We start from the raw sequence: 20,002 nt of genomic DNA on the forward strand, positions 1-20,002 counted from the left end.
TGGCGCTAGTAAACTATTCTTTTTGGCCACTTGTGCGTCTGGGGGTAAAGTGAAACCAAACTTAAGATCAACTGTTTATGAAATGACCTATATCAAAAACCTCCAAACAACGAATCCATATAGGCTACAACTCAAGCAGATAAACAAAAACGAGAAATAATCGAAGAAAAATATCCTTCACCAAATAATAATAATAACACGACGGGGTATATCGCTTATCCTCCTCACTCACATCGCCCTCTACAGTTTATTGCAGCTATTGCAATCATCTCAAGGTTTGTATTGTGTCTGTCTCTGCACTGTCTCGCGAATATACTTGAATCATACATTAGAAAAAATTATACGAATATTTAGTTATTAGAATTTATAATAGTAGCATTTATTCATAATCATTATGCTGTACCACGAGGTGTCTGAGTAACCTGTAGGCCTATGACTGCCTATGTTTTTCAAAGGCTTTTCAAGTTTGTTTAACGTGTCCCTGATAAAATCTTTGTGATAACTACAATCCTAGAACAACTTAAACCAGCCTAAGATCGTTTGCTGGTCTAGCTAGTTAGCTGGTATGATTTGCAGGTTTTAGAGAGGTTTTGGAGACCAGCAAACTATAGCATTGGGCCTTTTCTACCAGTTAGGATGACTAGCTTGAACATCTTTCCCGAGTAACTATAGGCTGCCATAATTTGCCTACCATTATCAAGCTTTTTTGATCTTTATGAACTGTGATGGATGCATACTATGGAGCTTAAAATATGACAATATGATTTGAATTGTGTAAATTTCAATTATTTACAAGTGAAATCTAACAAAATTGAATTTTAGGTGGTAGTTTAAATAGGTCTGAATTAGATTTTTTTTTAAACGAATATTGAGCATTTGAAATTTAACAAATTGCACTATACGTGTATTTTGGGACTCGACTGAAGTATGACTAAATCAGCGTCTTCACAGCAAGGGAAATGTTTGGAATAACAAGTACTGTGTGCGGCACAGCCTGCCCTTTATATTGTACAGCAGACCAATGTATGTATATACAGGTATGTATATTTCAGTTTGGAATGGATGGTTCCATTGTGATTATACTGTCTGGGTTTACAAAAGTTTATCAAATTAACAGCATTTGGAAACAAAGTTTGACTGATTGCAAGGCAAAGCAAGTTTATTTCTATAGCATATTTCATACACAATGGTAATTTAAAGTGCTTTACATAGAAAAGGATGTAAAATAATGATAAAATGATCACAACAGATGCATTAGAAAAAAATATCATATAATAATTAGGGCTGTCAAAAGATTAATTGCGATTAATCGCATCCAAAATAAAAGTTTGTGTTTAAATAATATATGTGAGTGTACTGTGTATAATTAAATTTGTATCTAGAAATACGCACACATGCATGTATATATTTAAGAAAAATGTGTTATTTATATATAAAAAAATTATATATATAATATAAATTATATATACAGTATACCGGTATGTATGCAAATATTTCTTAAATATATACATGCATGTGTGTGTATTTATATATACAAAATAATTATACACAGTACACACACATATATTATTTAAACACAAACTTTTATTTTGGATGTGATTAATCGCGATTAATCTTTGACAGCCCTAATAATAATATATAGCCTATTTTATAGCCTATATGATCCATACTATGGTCAATCCAAAGTGGTTTGGATAGTGGAACATCAAATGAGACTAAAAGAGGTGAAGAATATGAAAAATACAAAATGAGATTTGCTAATCACCTTTTTGACTGGGCTTATGTACACTTCCCCAAGCTGAAAGAGAAGGCAAATTTTGTCCTGTGTCATATTTGAGTCAGTCCCATCAACATGCACGGGCCGAGTGCCACGTATGGATCTATGCTGTCTGCAGAACACAATCTGGAGAGATACCAACCTCTGAACATTGCCAAGATCTTGATCACACCCATCAAGAACCTCTACCTGTCAGGTAATATTCCAAGTTTGAGTGTTTAGACATTAGATGAGCACAGCTATGTAGGAAATCAGCTGTCATTATTCAGAAATATTGGACTGCTTAATGCGGTGATAGACCAGTTATTCAGAGAACCTTACAATAATATTGCATATTTAATAGTGCATCAAAGGATTTAGACAGTCCCATGTTCTGTGTAATGTATTTATACATGTCTTTTCTTGTGTTTCATCTCAGGGCAATGTTTTTTCTGCTGGTTACCCTGGTGCTTTACATGGTGGTCTTCTCTGTGCTTCAAGTGTTGTACATTGTTTGTACATTGACCTTCTGCTCCTCTAAAAGAATCTGAAGAAGGCGGTCAAGACATTAGAGTGAGAAACTATGAAGTGAGTGGTTACTCCGATTAATGTATCAATTGTAAATCTATTTAATTCCCATTTTATTTTTTTTAAATAAAGCTGTGAATGATATACCATTCAAAAGGTGTTGTAAAATAATTTCATATTTGAGTTTCTCTGTTGCCCCCTCCTTTAAAAATGTACAAATGACCAGACAGCCATTGTTTGCCATTCTGTGTGCAATATGTGATCAGTAAATGGACTGTGGGCCTGCAATCTAAGACTGAGACTACTACATAAATGACTTTGTCAGCTGCCAGCTGCAAACACATTATTATAAACACATTTATTTAAATTAAATGTACTTAAGCCTTCCGAGACTAATTAATTATCTGCTATTTCATATCACCAGAACACAAAAGGAAGTCTACATATGCATAGGCCTGTAAAAATCTTGTTGTTTGATTTTTATGTTTATATTTTTATGTTTTATGATGTTTGGCGAAATAGGGTACAATAGGGCTAAAGGCACACCCTATGAAAAATTTGCTTTTCTGTATGATAGCAGAAAAAAAATGTTTTTATTGAACATTGATGTAGCAACAGATTTTATGTGAAAATAAATTATAAAAGTGGTTTATTTTGTTTAAAAATCTTATAAGTGTATGAGGTGGCGAGGTGGGCCTTTTAGCCCGCACATGGGGTAAAACCAGCATGGGGCAAAGGGCAAAGTATTGATACAAATATCATTGATTGTTCAAAATAATCACTTTAGCAAAGTTTGTACTATTTTTGGTTTATTTTGATAAATAAAATAATTAATTTTTGTTCAATAATTAGACTGTCATTAAAATGTCTGAAAGCATTGAATGAAATCCAATAATAATTTAATAAATCTTTACAGTAGTAACAAATATATTGTATTAAATTATATGATTAATATATTTTTATATAGTGGTTTCATTATAAATATGGTGATTATTTTTAAGGTGGATATCCAATTTGATATATTTTATATGAATCTAACCATGTCATGTGAACAAATGGAAAAGTCAGCCAGCTATTTATTATCATGTTAATTGTGCCTTTCACCCCAACAGCAGGGGTGCATTTTACCCCAAATACCAAATTTTACATATTCTTCCGTTATTGAAAACTGTCGCTTTAATTACCTTGAGCAAACCTGAAAATCATTAACAAGACCTGTGTCTCAAAATATAGACAATGTCGATTCTTGTTTGCTACATGAATATTACATTTTAATATTACATTACATTTTAAACATCAAATATTACATCAAATTAGTGCAGAATCAACTTTGCATTGCTGTCCACGATCGCGTCAAGGATCAGCAAAATTTCCAAGGGCATCATCAAAAACGTTTTTTAAGAAAAGTGCAGAGTTGAATTTTTGTGCCTAGTTGTTTAAAAGAGAATAATGTCAAATGCTTATTTTACCCTGGTAAGCCTTAAGCCTTACCTTATATTTTTGAGTGCCTAGTCAGGTCATAATGTGTTTTGATACCACCGACTCTGTGAATGACTCTCAACAACTAAATGCCATGAACTGGTATACCGGTAATTATGTAACCTAATTATGAAAGCCACATTGCAGATGTTATGGTGCTTTTGGTTTGCCCATCTCAGAGTTGATTATCAGTATGTGGAAGAGTCCGCTTTATAAGCATGATACTTGTCTTGCACTATCATCTCGGTCTCATTTTCCAAACAATTCAATGGTATCAGTTTATCTCCACAAACAATCAGGTCTTAAAATATGTTGAGTAAATCTAAGTAAATCAACAAACTGTTTGATCACCTATACAACTTACAAAAATTGATCTAAGTAAAGATGAAGTAACAATGAAGTAACATTAAAGAGACTGCATTAGAGTAAGCTTATAAGGAGGAAAACATTTCTCCATATCAATACAAAAGGTGGAGCTGATTTATTTAATTGACCAGATTATAAAAATACTTACATTCCCACATTGGTTCACATTTTATGCAAAACAGCAGTTAATAGTCATAAGCAACTAACTCAAAGCAATCAGTCTGCAAGTCTGATTGAATTAAGTGTCTTGTGGTGGCAACAATTTTCTATTACTGGATAAGAGACAAACATGTAGCAATTGTCTTTAAAGATTATTTATTCCCTTGCAAGGAAAGGTCAGCAACTAACTCAAAGTAATCAATCTGCAAGTCTGATTAAATCAAGTGTCTCCACCCACAATTTTGACTAATAAATAGGGCCCTAACTCAATCATCAGTACTAAACTGATGTCTGCAGTCTCTGGAAAGAGCTGTTGCTTCAGATTTTAATATCTTATAGAGGGTGAAATCTCCAGTGATCTCTCCAGAAACTGAAAACACCAGCTTCTCTTTTTCAGGATTTGAAGATGTGGTGGTTTCTGCTGTTTTTAGAATGGCTTGTGGACTGGGGTCGTGGTACGTTCTGGTATCTGTTTGGCAGGAGAAGTGGACTGTGCAAGGGGACTATCAGTCCTCCTGGTCCACTAGTTGTAGAGCAGAAGAAAAAGGACAGAGTGCTGCGGAAAGGTATGTAAACTTTAGAGGTGTTGCATGCTAGTGAAACAAGTTAATTGCGAATGACAGGTGTCCATTGGTAACTAATGTTACTTCTTGACCGACAGAATTTGATGAATTTGAAGTGCCCAGAAACTTGGACGTCATCGTGATTGGCAGTGGTATCGGTGGCTTGACTGCAGCTGCAGTTTTAGCCAAACTAGGAAAGAAAGTCCTGGTGTTGGAGCAAGACAAGCAGGCAGGAGGCCTGTGTAAGACCTTCACTGAGAAAGGCTTCGAGTTTGACTGTGGTAAGAACCTCAATGATGTTCATGGAGTTCTATGAGTTTTAAAATGGTGAATATCTCGACTTCTATCACTTACACAATGTGTATTTTGTCAAAGGCTTCCATTATCTTGGACAACTTCATGAGAACGGCTTCTTGAAAGTTGCATTGGATCTGATCACTGATGGCCAGGTGCATTTTGCTGAGCAAGGTTCCCATGTGGACACGGTTGTTATTGGTAAAGGAACACATTGTAAAAAATACACCATTTACAATGGCAAGAAGCAGATGGAGGCTCATCTTAAGAAGCAGTTTCCCAATGATACTAAAGCAGTAGAGGAGCTCTTTAAAATCATGAAGGTATTTGGTTGATGGTTCAACAGCTTATTTATCAGGCATTACGGAGTGATTTTGGTGTCACAAGTTGTCTCTTCCTTATAGATCTGTTCCAAGAAGATCCATCTGCTGTGTATGCTGAAGATGGTCCCACTCTGGTTTGCTCGCTTTATATTGTGGAGTGGAATCGCTGACTTGATCTCCCCAATTTTCCGTTACTCCCGCACCAGTACAACAGACATGGTCAAGTCTTTTACAAGCAACCGTGACCTCCTCACAGTGTTTTCTCAAATATTTTATGGTAAGAAACTTCTGGTGTTACCAATATTTGGCTTTTTAATGTATTTTAGAATAACTCATCGGTCCCACTTTATATTAAGTGGCTTTAAGTACTATGTACCTCCATTGAAAAATAAGTACAATGTACTTGTGTTCAGGTTGTATTATAAAACACTTCTGCTGCTATTGAGGTGTGACACAGGTAAGGTTAGAGACAGGTGTGGAGGTATGGGTAGGTTTAAGTGTGGGTTAAGGGGTAAAGGAAGGGTCAACGGTGTATTTCCAAATGTAATTACATGTAGGTATTTTCAAAATATAAGTACAATGTAAAAACGTGTACACAATGCGTCTATTGTATCAGATTATTAATTTCAGTGCAAGTACATAGTTCTTAAAGCCACTTAATATAAAGTGGGACCAATTCGTCTTTCTCTCTTGCTATTTCAAGGTGTCCCACCCAAGAACTCCAGCTGCATGATTGATGCCCTTTTCCTGCACCACTCCAAGCGTGGTGTTTACTATCCTAAGGGTGGTGCTAGTGAGATCCCATACCACATCATTCAGGTTTTGGAGAAGCATGGAGGAAAAGTCCTTGTCAATGCTCCTGTGTCCAGCATTCTAGTTGAAGGAAAACAAAATGCATATGGTGAGTTTTGAACTAGGGCCATGTCACATTGCTTTGTCTTGTTCTTATGGCAATAGGTTTCGTACTGAAAAAGGTGTCACAGATGTGGTGGCATCCATTACATATTTGGCTCCAGTAACTTTCAGATGTGTGAAACAAGGGCTATCTCTTTGCCTAGGAGTGGCTGTGAAGACGGGAGGTAAAGATGTTGAAATTCATGCTCCTGTAATCATCTCAAATGCTGGTATGTTTACCACCTTCAAGAAGCTTCTGACTCCAGAGATCCAGGCAAATCCAAGTAAGTGTCTTACTACAAGTGGTCTAATGTACTAATCTAATCAAGTGGTCATATGAAATGCTTGATTATTGGCCAGACTTTTTACTTACTTTTTTCTTTTTTTCTTCATCTGCACAGAGCTCCAGGATTATCTTCATACTCTAAAGCCAGGCAAAGGCTTTTTCCAGGTGTTTGCTGGGTTTAATGCCACTAATGAAGAACTGGGCATCTCCTCAACCAACATGCGACTCTATAAGAGCAACAACATGGATGAAGTGTAGGTGTCAGTCACTTTCTTCTTCAATGTTAAAAGCACATCTATACTCTCTATAAACTCAACTGACTTTCCTTAGCATGGAAGAGTACTTTGCTTCAGACAAGGAGGACGCACCTGACAGCATCCCCATGATGTACATTTCCTTCCCCTCTGCTAAGGATCCCACCTCATGCACTCGTTTCCCAGGTTAACTTCCTTTCTGTATTTAGTACACCCAGAACCATCAAAGTAAATTCACCAACTAAATTGTCATTTGTGGGTGGTTTGTTTTAGGGCAGTCACGCATGGTGATCCATACTATGGTCAATCCAAAGTGGTTTGGACAGTGGAACAATGTCAATGAGACTGAGAGAGGTGAAGAATATGAAAAATACAAGATGAGATTTGCTAATCATCTCTTTGACTGGGCTTGTGTCCATTTCCCCAAGCTGAAAGAGAAGGTACCTTTTTTTTTTTTTTTTTTTTTCTTCCGGTTTCATATTTGTGCTGCTTGATAATTAATAAAGTGACAAATGTAACTTGATTGTAACTTTTCCTGCCTTCCATAGGTGGCGCTGTTGCATGCAGTCAGTCCCATCAACATGCACGGGCTGGGTGCCACATCTGGATCTATGTTGTCTGCAGAACACTCTCTGGAGAGATACCAACCTCTGAACATTGCCAAGATCAGGTGCAACACACCCATCAAGAACCTCTACCTGTCAGGTAATATTCTGTATAACTTTGTTTAAAAGTAATTACTTTTGGTAGCTATGTTGGCCCATTACAGGCACGTCAGTTGTGTTGGTCTTGACTAATTTCCTATATGAAAATCTGTTTTGTTTTTTAAGGACAAGATGTGTTTTCTGCTGGTTACTCCGGTGCTCTGCATGGTGGTCTTCTCTGTGCTTCAAGTGTTGTGGATCACTGTCTGTATGTTGACCTTCTACTCCAACAAAAGAAACTTAAGGGCAAGGCAGTCAAGAAACTAGAGTGAGAATATATTACCTATATCTATACAGGACAAGTTTGTCTAATGGTAATATAATTTTCATACTGTTGTATCTTGTTTTGCTGCTCATTTGTCCCCTCTGCTGCAACTCTTAATAAAGCGGTGACCACTGCACAATGTGTTCCTGGTAGTTTTGCAGAAAACAATGTGTCAAATAATACTGCTACCTTGTACACTTCAAAGTTCTTAATTTACTAATTGGTTGGTAACTGTTCATGGTCTGTCACGATGGCAGCATTTTAAACTTTAGTTTGTTGAAAGGAGTTTCAGCCAACCAGACACCAGTTCCTGACTTTCACTTGTGAATGGGATGGGTATTTTCATTAGCAAGTGTACACCACATAGACTGCAGAATGACAATGATTACACACTTTTGGGCTGTTCATCCCTTCATTTTAATTGGGTGTTGTGAACTAATTTAGATTCAGTTTTTGTATTTCAAGGAACATCCTTTATCATATCTAAACCAAAATGGTGAGGGTTTTTTTTTTTTTTTTTTACATCAAAGAGCACTTTATTTAATGCCACTTACTATAGCTTAAAATACTATTTAAAAGTTGCAATATTCTGCAGAAAACACTTCTGGTGGACCTGGTGACTGAGTCTATAATTTGGAGCTCAAGTCTCATATTAAACAGCACTACAAAATCCAGTCATTTAAGTCTTCCTTGCATAAGAGTATGGCTGTTCATAATTGCAATGCTAACTTAGCCTACTATTATGCAATTGCATGTATCTGTGATTATAATATTGCCTGTGCTCACCATAGATATTCCCAGTGTAACAATTTATTTTAAACAAGGCAGAGTCTCATTGCAAAAGTCCTTTTTATATTGAGCAACTTTTCCACAAATTCAAGGCAATTTTTAGAAGAATTTATTGTGTAAATTTCCAGGATCATGCTGCATACCCCCCAAGGGTACTGTATATATCTCAATTTTGAGAACCACTAATTCATTAATATATTTGAATAAAAAAAAATAAAAAAAATTGAAAATGATTTAACATTGTTTGGTGTGTGGGAAATATTTCTCCATCATATAACACGGTTTAACAAATGACCAGAATTAACAAATGTTGGAGTAATAACATTTAACCAGACAGAGATATGCATAGAATGTGATCAGTTGGATGTAAGCATTTGGATTTATGCTGTTTGTCAGGCAGTTATAAACTACCTATGGGTCATTTAAACAAAACCTGTGGAAGGCTATAGGGTGTGAGAAGTCTATAAAATGTTATATGATCGTAAAATGTTATCTTCATGAAACCAAAGTGCATGTTCAATCAGCGTAATGGCTTATGAGTCTTTCTGCTTCTCTGACGCCTGTGAGGTACGCTCCATGGGTCGTGGTGTAGAATTTATCATGTGTAGCTTCACCAGCAAACAACACCTGAAGGTGCTTCAAAAACAGAGAAATAAAATCATTTTGTTAATCATTTTTAAAAATTAAAAATGATTTATCTTCATTGAAATAAAGTTGTAATAAAATAAAGGGAAATGAAACTAATTGATGTTAGTGATTTTAGAACTTAAAGTTATTTTACATGTAAAATGACAAAAAATATTAAAAAAAAACTAATAAAAATTATTTTAAAAAAAACTGAAACATTCATATAAAAGTTAATTATTACATTTTACAAATACAATGATGTATATAAATAATACTAAAATAACACTGGCTCATACTATATACTGTATATGCATAACCTAAATAATCGAATACTTATACAAGATATTAAGAGTTACCTTCCTGCCTCTGCATTTATATTTAGGGGGAAGAGGTGACGCTAATGCCTTGTGTGCTTCCACTCCATTGACACCATCAGGAATAAATGTATAGGAGCCACGGACGTGGGAATCAGAACCCCATCTGGTGATCAGTGTCTTTGAGACTTCTGGCACTGACCAGCCTGTGAAAGACCTGAGCAACCTTTAAAGACAAAACAGAGTTTGTTATATATGACAGAGAGATATTTGACCATGGTAAAATGATCAAACATCATATATTCCATCATTTATGTCACCATACCTCACACAGATAGCTCCGATTTCACTGTCCTGAAGATTCTCCATATACAGAGCTTCTCTACCTGTGATCCAGCCACACAGAGCCGTGGGATGACGAGCTACTGTATCAAAACCAGTGATCTTCTTGAACCACGTCTTTTTCCAGGTTTCTCCTTCAGACAGAGACTCATAAACATCTTTATCTTCAGGCCCTTCTTTCCACACCAGCTGAACCCCGGAACAGTCGTCTGGCCAGAAACGTTCCTCAAAAAACAGGAAAATTTTGTCCACTATCCCAAAGCCAAGATTCTCAATTGCAGACAGCTTTTTTTCCGGTAAGGACGGTTCGAACATGGTTGTCGCTTTGTCTTTGAGAACCCCCAGAGATACGGTGACAATCACATGATCTGCCTCAAAGCTCTGTCCATTTTCACAGACGACCTTAACAGGATACCTTTGATCTTCACCACTACCTTTTTTGACCAAGTCCCATTGGATGCTCTTGACCGGTACACTACACTGGACAGTTCCTGAAGGCAGATCTTTCCAGAGAACATCCAAAACTGCTCGATAGCCACCAGGTCCCAATGTATTAAAAAACTCTCCCTCTAGAGCAGTGTAATTGCTAATCTGAGATGCAGAAACTTCATAGAGGCTAGAGCAAGCCTCATCTGTACATTCATTCCTCTTGCACCATTCAAAAACTTGCCGGCCGTCTTCTGTCGCCGCTAAAGGAGCTTCACCAAAGGCATCATCCAGATAAGCACCTAGAGATAGTTTCCTGTGCCTGCTCTTGAGCTCATCATCAAAAGCTTTGTCGGTGAGCTTGCTGAAGCACGAAGTCACCTGATCTACAACTTTTGTGGAGACCTGCTTCCCATCTTCTTTGAAAAAGTAATCTTGAGGAGTTACAGAACGAGGCTGGCACATGTTTTTGCATGCAGAAGGTCCCTCAGATAGCAGGTTCTCCTCTTTCGCAATCTTGAACAGGGGGTTTCCTTTCTGCCCGTGGATCCAGTTAGCTCCAACTTCAATGACATTCTCGCTGAACGGTTTAGTGGTGTGAGCTCGACCTCCAACTCTTTCCTTTGCCTCAAGAACTAGGACATTTTCAAATCCTGCCTCCACTAACTTGGCGGCAGCAGTCAAACCTGCAAAACCTGAACCTACCACTACAACTTTGGAATTTTCTGGTCCTGAACAAGTACTCATTCTTGCTGCTTTGTTGAGCTGTTTAGAGAGAGAAAAGCAGAAAATGTAAGAACAAAAATCAACTCTTGCTCAGCAATAATAGCAAATAACAGAGAGTACAGATGATATGGGTGTAGTGCACGATGCTCTAAAGGAGTTTCCTTTATATACCAGTGCTTAAACACCTGTAACACCTGTAAAACCTGACCTTTGTAATCCATACAATACATAATATCATTGTTTACTTAGAGATCAGGTGACCATGGGACATCCAATGGCAAATACAGATTTAAATACTAAAGCATGCAGCATATGACCTCATCTCGTTTGCACTTCGGAGGCTATATGATACTTACAAAATGTATTTGCTGCCCAGTAAAACTACATGAGTGAACAAATTCTTGTTTTGATGGTAATGACAGTGTGAAAACCGCAAAAAAAACTTGCAGCACAATAAGTGTATTGTGATTGTCAAAACATTTGGTACAATATAACAGAATTTAGTTAAAAAAGTTTAGTTTAGTGTCAGCATGTTATAAATTTTACATGGTACAATGATTGGTTGGCCAATGTTTTTATGCTTAACAAAAATTTCATGATTTCAATTCATAAGCTTGCGATTTGATTCTGATAGGGATGCACCAAAATTAAAATTTTGGCCGATACCGAAAACCGATAATTCTTTATATTTGAAAGCCGATAACCGATAATATTGGCAGATAAATCTAAATCCAAATTTGTATATACTTTGAGAGCCTGATTACAAAAACAAAAGGCTCACCATTAAAAGCCATATCCCAAACACTTCAACACAAATCAAATGTATACAATACAGTAGCCTAGTTTGAACCAGTGTAAGATTCCTTAACTTGTTAAATTAATTTTACTCCCCTATGGCCTTTCTTTATAAACAAAAGGTAACTCTTAACAATAAGGTTTCAGTAGGATTAGTTAACATGAAGCAACAATGAATGAACAATACTTCTACTGGATTTATTAATCTTAATCTCAACATATCAATACATTTTTAAGATCCAAAGTTATGTATGTACATCAATTTTTTTGAAAAAAAAAAAATTAAGCATTTTTAATGTTTACTGTTTCAAATAGCATAATTGCTGTAAAAGTTGAAGAGCTGATGAACAACTGAAGCGCTTTGCTAGAAGGTTAATTAGCTCAATGAAACGCATCCTATATAAGATAAATCATATTTATACAAAATAAACATAATAAATCAACTTATATTTTCACAAAATCACGCACAGATGAACTTGAACTAAGTTACATAGTCAATATACGTAGTGAATGTAGCAACTCCTGTTGTGGATGCGCTCTTCATGTAACGCACTGAAAACATTACAATTTACAATGGCACAAAAGGCTGCAAATGCACAAGCGAACTTGACTGTGTAACTCTGTGGACGTGCTCTTTCCACAACAACGCACTGAAACACAGACACACAACAAATTCACAACATTCTTTTACAGTCGTGTTCTCATTATAATTGTATGTAGCCTATATGACAGATTTGGGCTGCACATGTTGGACTTAATGGCTAAAGAAATGGATGTGTGACGTGAGAACAGTGTCAGTTGCGTGAGAGTTGGCTTACTTATTTATGAATCATATTTTAGTTTATGTGTTAATGTGGCAGGGCTAATGAAATTCTTCCTGCCTGCATGTGGTTGGTTAGTCCACTCGTTGAGTTTCCTCCTATCAGTGGGCTGTAGCAGCATAAACGGGCTGGCTATGGTGTCACGAGTCACCGCCCCTTCCCGGGTCGTCATTCGGTCGCCATCCAGGTATGTTGTGTGATGTTAGTTGGGTTGTCATATAATGTAGCTAACATTAGCTTATTTTCAGAGTGGCGTGCGAGTTTCCTGCGGCTGGCAGTTTATTGAGGTTGTCCCTCCTCTGGTAGGTGAAGTCATATTGGTTTTACACTTTGTATCCACTTGTATTGTAGCGACATTTTTGTTGTGTACAGTCAAAGGTTGGAGTGAGAAGTACGGCCAGCTTAGTTTCCGCTGGCACACGCTGTCCTCCCGATCGACTGGACGTCTGGGTTGCCAGATTGGGCGGTTTTGCAATCTATTTTGCGGGCAAAAATGGGTTTGGGCGGGTGGATAAAAATTGGGCTAGTTTCGGATCAGTTCGGCGGGTTTTTATTGCCGAAACACCGGCACTTCAGATCCTTCTTCCTGCGACCCAGTGTTCAGCAGGCAGCAGTCTCACTCACTCACACACACACACACACACTCACTAACTACGTGCCCCCTAACCTCACAACAGACACTCCCTCCCACTACCTTCAGTGATGCACGCGCCCGCCCCTCAAACAACAACACACTAGATCGCGGGGTTTTCAAAGTTCAAAACTTACTTAGCTGACTGACATTGCGGTTTCATGACAACTCTCTCTGGGTCAGCGGCAGCGCCAACACCGATTTGAATGTTGCGATATGATTTTGTCAAAGGTTTAATAGACAGACGAAATGGAAGAAGATCGTGTGGGTGTTTGAATCGAGTCTTAAAGATGAATCGTGCAGCTCTATAACGACACATTTCATCCTGAAACGTTTTTGAAACGAAAGTGGCTAACTTCTGTCAACCTCATCTATAAGCAAGGGCAAAAATAAAGCAATTTAATTTGAATTAATATCTGTAATATTCTGTAATAAAAAAATATATATTTTAAAATCGTTAAAAAAAATTGTGATACCTAACGTTAGGTGAATCATTTTTTTTCTCACAGCCCTTATATGCATGTTTCATGTTGCCATTTGAAATAATTGAAATGTTAAAGTGGGTTATTTTTTATGTCCATATATCCACTCAATGTTTTTGTTACTGAATGCTTCCAAGCGACTTTTATTGACAATAAACAGACTCCGTGATCGCCTAAGTTGATCGCATTATTTTCCGTAACATAATAGAATAGTCTGACTGAGGTACAGCTTACTTTTGCGTTCATTTGATTGAATATTGTTTCTAAAATCGGATAGGCTAAGTCGAAAAATGGGTAATTTTAAAGCTTGTTAGTGATTTCAATGTGTTTAAACGAGAAACAAGCCGCAAAAAAAATTGGGAGGTTTTTTTGTGCATTCTCGCGGTTTTTTACGAGGTTTTGGGCTGGAAAACAATAGGTTACTTGCGTAACCCCGGTTCTCTGATAGCATTAAGTGAGGTGTCTCACTATGGGATACGCCCCTTCCGCGGATTCCACAGAAGTCCTATTACATTACGCCAGCCCCAATTGGCTGGCAGACATGACGCAGTGTCTGGGAGTGGCTACCCCACCCCTCAGTATAAGAGGAGCAGCACTGCGTCATTACGACATTCAAAACAAGCACACCTCTTCCTCGCTTCACACAGCAAGGAGGGTGATCTGGTGAGACACCTCACTTAATGCTATCAGAGAACCGGGGTTACGCAAGTAACCTATTGTTCTCTTTCAAGCATACGTTTCGGTGTCTCACTATGGGATATACTAACTCCCGTAATGCCAGATAGCCTGCCTCGAAGTCTCCTGCCAACCACAGCACCACCTCTAGGGCTGAATGAGTCCCATTTCATGACTCAACTCCAACGCTCAAAACTGCATGCGCCAAAGTTTGAGCTGTAACATCCAGTTTATAAAACCTTGCAAACGTATGCGGTGAGGACCAACTCGCCGCTTTACAAATATCCTGTATCGTGACTCCTTTAAAGAAAGCCCACGAAGTTGACATTCCCCGTGTTGAGTGCGCACGTAAACCAGTCGGGGGCGCATGGCCCTTACTGGAATACGCCAGTGAAATCGCCTCCACTATCCAGTGCGACAAGCGCTGCTTAGTAATCGGCTTCCCCATTCTTGGCTTCATCCAAGATACGAACAGCTGATCACTCTCCCTGAACCCTCTGGTTCTTTCTATGTAGATGCGTAAAGCACGCACAGGGCACAACTCATTTAGCTTTTGCTGTCTCGGTGAAGCAAAAGGTGGTGGATAGAAAGCTTTTAGCTCAAAAGGAGTGACAGAATCAACTACCTTGGGCATAAATGCAGGATTAGGCTTCAAAACTATCCCTGCATCCCGGGCATGAACTGCATACATGCTGAATGCACCGAAAGCGCATGAATCTCACTTACACGTTTCGCTGGAGCCAAAGCTAACAGCAGCGCCGTCTTAAACGACATTATTTTAAAATCAATCTTGTCCAGTGGCTCAAACGGGGACATTGAGAGCGCATCAAGTACCAGTGCTAAATCCCATGAAGGGGAAAGCGGTTTTGAAACTGGCAAAACGCGACGCGCGCCCTTCATGAACCTGCACACTAAAGGATGCTGCCCAACGGTTTTACTATCAAAACCTATGTGACAAGCAGAAATAGCGGCCAGATACACCTTAACGGTTGAAAACGCTTTTCCTTGGTCTATCAAATACTGTAGAAATGATAGAACTATTGCCACTGAGCATTGAAAAGGAATCTCATTCTTAGCCGCGCACCAGCGCTCAAACACGCCCCATTTGCAGTCGTAGAGAGACCTAGTCGACGAAGCTCTAGCATTCTGTATAGTTCTGATGACATTGTCAGACAGACCGGTTGTGTTCAAATTTAACCACTCACAGGCCAGGCCCATAGTGCCAAGCGTTCTGGATGGGGATGAAGGATTTCCCCCCCCGCCTGTGACAGTAGATCTCTGCGTAACGGGAGAGACCACGGGTCTTTGTATAGCATACGTATGATCTCCGCCAGCCAGTATTTCCCTGGCCACCTCGGAGCTATTAAAATCAGCTTTAGTCCCTCCTCCCTCACTCTGTAGAGTGTTGGGGATATTAATGCTATCGGTGGGAACGCATACAGAAGAGTGCGGGGCCAGTCGTGTGCCAGCGCATCTATCCCCAGAGGCGCGCTCTGATCTTTCAGGGAGAAAAACAGAGGACACTGAGCAGCATTGTCGTGGGACGCAAACAGGTCCACTGTCGCTCTGCCGTATAATTCCCAAATCTGTTCGACCACTTCCTTGTTCAATTTCCACTCTCCGTAGAGTGGATTTCCCCTGGATAGCAGATCCGCACCCTGGTTCATAACGCCCTGTACGTGCGTCGCTCTCAGGGATAAAAGATTGGCATGGCTCCACAAAATCAGTTTGCGTGCCAGCGTGTGTAAGGGAAGTGATCTTAGGCCCCCCTGCCGATTTATATATGCCACAACTGTGGTGTTGTCCGTTCTCACAAGAACATGATGTCCTTTCAGAAAAGGAAGAAAATGCTTCAACGTTAGAAACACGGCCAGCATTTCCAGATAGTTTATGTGAAGATCGGTCAGATGATGACCCCATCTTCCGTTCACTATCCTGCCCTCGTGAATGCCCCCCCAACCGGACAACGACGCGTCCGTCGTTATGACTTTTCTGGTTTGAACCACACCCATAGGAACCCCCTGAACCAAGAAGGTTGGGTATCTCCACTGGCGCAGTGCAAAGACCGCCTCTGACGTCACTCTCACTCTCCTTCGGGAGTGTCTTAGTGGGTCCAGTCTCAGAGATGCTACCCAGCGCTGAAATTCCCTCATAAATAGTCTGCCTAAGGGAATAACCATTAGGGCTGAGGCCATCAGACCCAGTAGTCTGAGGCATGTGCGGAAGGAAACAGTTTTCCCCCTCTGAAACTCGGCCAGGCATAGGGTGAATTTTCCCACCCTGTCCTCTGACAGTCGCGCTCTGAATGTCACAGAGTCCAGTAACAGCCCCAGATATTTTTATAGACTGTGCGGGAGTCAAAACACTCTTTTCGGTGTTTAGCTTTAAACCCAGTTTCTGAATGTGTTCCAGAAGCATAGTTGTGTGATTTTTCGCTTCTTGCTTTGACTGAGCTGTCACCAACCAATCGTCTATGTAGGTAGCGAGACGAATGCCCCTTTCCCTGAGCGGGGTCAGGGCCGCTTCTGTACATTTTATAAATACTCTCGGGCTGAGAGACATACCGAATGGTAAAACCAGGTACTCGTATGTTACTCCCAGGAAAGCAAACCTCAGGAATTTCCTGTGGGGTGGGTATATGTTTATGTGAAAGTATGCGTCTTTCAGGTCGATTGATGTGAACCAATCGCCCGGGCGCACCAGATTTAGGAGTGTGGCATGAGTGAGCATTCTGAACTTGTACTTCCTTAGGTATTTGTTCAGCGCACGTAGATCTAATATGGGACGAAGAGCACGAGTTCCTTTCTTTGGGACTAGGAAGTATCTCGAGTAAAACCCACTGCGGCTTTCCTCGGGTGGGACCACTCGTATCGCCCTTTTCTTCAACAGGGAGTTTATCTCGTCCTGAAGAACGTGCTTTAATTCTCCCCGCACCTGAGAATGAATTATCCCTTTGAAGTGCGGGGGGGATTTTGCAAACTGCAGCCTGTACCCGAATTGTATTGTCTTTAATACCCAGCGGGACTGTGTGCACTCTCGCCAGTAGTCTATTTGTAGCGTTCTGGCGCCATCGTGTGGCTGAGTCATGAACGAGTTTGTGGTCTGTACTGCGCATGTTTGTACACTTAGAGTTTGGACAGAGTCTGTGTGGCTCATCACCTCTAAGGGCTCGAACACTCCCCGAGGTGATGTTATACTGTGCTCTGTGAATATGTTTTGCAACATTCTTTGGGGGTACAGTGAAAACTTTATTGAGTTTTGAACATGAAAAGTGCTTGTGACTAGTGGGTGGGTGTGCACCACTGCACCGTGTCTTTTCCTTTTCACCGCTCTGTTTCCCCCGGCCCAACCGGGCGCTGTTTTCCCCACAGAACATCTGTGCACCGAGGAACTCGTCATGTGTTGAACGCTGAACAACTGAGGGTCGGGAGCTAGCAAACTGGGGGGCTGTTGACTCCCTCCCTTGGGGAAGACCGTGTCAAACAGCCTTCTTCTTCCTCCTCGCTCCCTGAAGATGGGGCTGGGGATGAGGCTGAGGGGCTGGCTGGACCGTCTGAGCTGCTGAGGGCGGATAGTTCTTCCTATGCCAGCCAGATCTCTGCTCTTGCACTCCACTCGGACCCGCTGCACTCACGATAGGTCTCTGCCGTTTCGGAATGCGAAAGCTGGGAGGTGGGCGGGCCGTAACCTGCGCAAAGGTCTGCCGGGGTGGCGGAGGGGGTTCAGTCTGTGTCTTTCTCGGCATACAGAGTTGCAAAGCCTCGTCGTCCCTCTTTTTCTCTTCGCATCGTTTTTGCATCAGTGTCAGAGCTGAGCCAAAAATGCCCTCTGGAACGACCGGTGCATCCAGGATGGCTTCTTTTTCCCTGTCAGAGAGATTAGCCAGATTAAGCCATCGCCCTCTCTCTTGGATAACCATTGTGGCCATGGCTTTCCCAGCAGCTTGAACCGCGCATCTCTGAAGACGCAGAGAGAGATCCGTGACAACACAGATCTCTTCCCAGATCTCATCATGAGCAGGGAGGGTGGTGGCCCGCCCGCCTCTTCCATGGATCCCGCCGCAGCGAGGAGCTGTGCCGGTTGTGCGGAGGTGAGGAATGGTGAGTCCTCGAAATCTTCCTCTTCGGAAAGAAGGAAGTCCGATTGCTCCTCTCCCTCGTAATTAAGCGCGTCCTCTTCCTCGTCCGAGCTCAGACTGGGTTCGGTAGGTAGAGGCATGCACACATCGAGCTGCTCACTCCAGGATAGAGCTGCTGTGGTGGGCAGCTCTACAGGGATGGATACCTGCGGGGTGGCAGCTGGCGCGGGGCTAGGTGTCATGAGGGGATCCATGCCAGACAGGCTAGCTTGGCGTGCTAGTCTGCGACGAAGGCTCTTCATGGTGAAGCGTGCGCAGTGTTCACATGAACCAGGATTCTCGATAGCCAATTGAGCATGTTTCAGCCCGAGACATGCAGAGCAGACCTGGTGTGTGTCTTTGCATGAAATTTTGTTCCCGCATGAACAGAGTCGCACAGAATCTCCCCCACTAGCCGGGACAGTCTGCATTGCTGCAGCCATCGTAGTGTCGAACAATCCTTGCAATCGGCTGGAATGCTAATCGAAGGAGCCAGGCGAAAAACGGCGTGGTGGCCAGTAATTCGTCCGGAGGTTCGTAGAAAGTTTGTAGGCTTCTGGTGTGAAGCGAGAAGAGGTTTTTGAATGTCGTAATGACGCAGTGCTGCTCCTCTTATACTGAGGGGTGGGGTAGCCACTCCCAGACACTGCGTCATGTCTGCCAGCCAATTGGGGCTGGCGTAATGTAATAGGACTTCTGTGGAATCCGCGGAAGGGGCGTATCCCATAGTGAGACACCGAAACGTATGCTTGAAAGAGAACCTTGCTGGCATCTGGCAACCCTGCTGGACGAGCCCTCAGTCTGCATGTATGCGTTTATCTGCCTAACTGGTTTGGTTCCCAGGGATCGTACCCATAAGGTATGTGATTTTTAAGTCATTCTTGCCTGTGTCGCGTGGCGCTCTTTTGTCGATTTTAGTAATTGTTCGTAGTTAATTTGTCTGATTGTTAACTTGTAATTTTATAGATGCATCAAGTACGGATTGGTGGCGTCTGCCTGGCCGATTAGCTTTCTTGCGGTTGGACTGCGTGGAACTACTGTCCGAAGGCGCTGTTGCTTTGCTGTTAACAATTGGACCTACATCGTTGTCTTTCGTGTTTGTGTATTACGTGTGTGTATGCGCGTGTGTGGTCGTGTTTTTTTTTTTGTATTTTGATTTAGAATTTGTAAGGTTTAAATTGAAAAGTGCGAACACCTCGATTCCATTGTCTCCGTAAAGTGACAATTTTTGAGTGCTTCAATTGTGACAATTCTGAGTGTTTCGACTGATAATTCTGAGTGTGTTTCCACTGACAATTCTGAGTGTTTCAACTGTGACAATTCTGAGTGTGTTTCAACTGTGACAATTCTGAGTGTGTTTCAACTGACAATTCTGAGTGTGTTTCC

The 20,002-nt window shown here is 40.8% G+C and overlaps 2 protein-coding genes across 2 annotated transcripts; one reads left to right on the forward strand and one right to left on the reverse strand.

Annotated features, from left to right (window-relative positions):
- The first annotated feature begins 4,566 nt into the window (after positions 1-4,566).
- LOC311087974 (inactive all-trans-retinol 13,14-reductase) lies at positions 4,567-8,862 on the forward strand. The gene is made up of 11 exons (XM_084121534.1): positions 4,567-4,854; positions 4,950-5,132; positions 5,227-5,468; positions 5,550-5,745; positions 6,172-6,369; positions 6,527-6,646; positions 6,764-6,902; positions 6,979-7,088; positions 7,176-7,342; positions 7,451-7,607; positions 7,733-8,862. Exons 1-11 carry the CDS (start codon positions 4,695-4,697, stop codon positions 7,876-7,878), a joined length of 1,818 nt encoding a protein of 605 aa, XP_083977660.1. The 5' UTR covers positions 4,567-4,694; the 3' UTR covers positions 7,879-8,862.
- Positions 8,753-11,235, reverse strand: LOC311087975 (spermine oxidase-like). Its single transcript, XM_084121535.1, has 3 exons — positions 9,927-11,235; positions 9,644-9,827; positions 8,753-9,296 (listed from the first exon to the last, which is right to left on the reverse strand). Exons 1-3 carry the CDS (start codon positions 11,114-11,116, stop codon positions 9,177-9,179), a joined length of 1,494 nt encoding a protein of 497 aa, XP_083977661.1. The 5' UTR covers positions 11,117-11,235; the 3' UTR covers positions 8,753-9,176.
- Positions 11,236-20,002: the final 8,767 nt, after the last annotated feature.

Source organism: Abramis brama (assembly GCF_963993115.1).
Source record: "Abramis brama genome assembly, chromosome: 8".
In the NCBI taxonomy this organism is placed as follows: domain Eukaryota; kingdom Metazoa; phylum Chordata; class Actinopteri; order Cypriniformes; family Leuciscidae; genus Abramis; species Abramis brama.

Excerpts from the sequence above, each read along its gene's own strand:
- LOC311087975 (XM_084121535.1), bottom strand. The coding sequence starts at position 11,116 with ATGAGTACTTGTTCAGGACCAGAAAATTCCAAAGTTGTAGTGGTAGGT. Across the intron at positions 9,828-9,926 it reads ATCGGAGCTATCTGTGTGAG|GTTGCTCAGGTCTTTCACAG; the intron begins GTATGGTGACAT and ends TTGTCTTTAAAG. Across the intron at positions 9,297-9,643 it reads ATAAATGCAGAGGCAGGAAG|CACCTTCAGGTGTTGTTTGC; the intron begins GTAACTCTTAAT and ends CTGTTTTTGAAG.
- LOC311087974 (XM_084121534.1), top strand. The coding sequence starts at position 4,695 with ATGTGGTGGTTTCTGCTGTTTTTAGAATGGCTTGTGGACTGGGGTCGT. Across the intron at positions 6,370-6,526 it reads AGGAAAACAAAATGCATATG|GAGTGGCTGTGAAGACGGGA; the intron begins GTGAGTTTTGAA and ends CTCTTTGCCTAG. Across the intron at positions 6,647-6,763 it reads AGAGATCCAGGCAAATCCAA|AGCTCCAGGATTATCTTCAT; the intron begins GTAAGTGTCTTA and ends TCATCTGCACAG.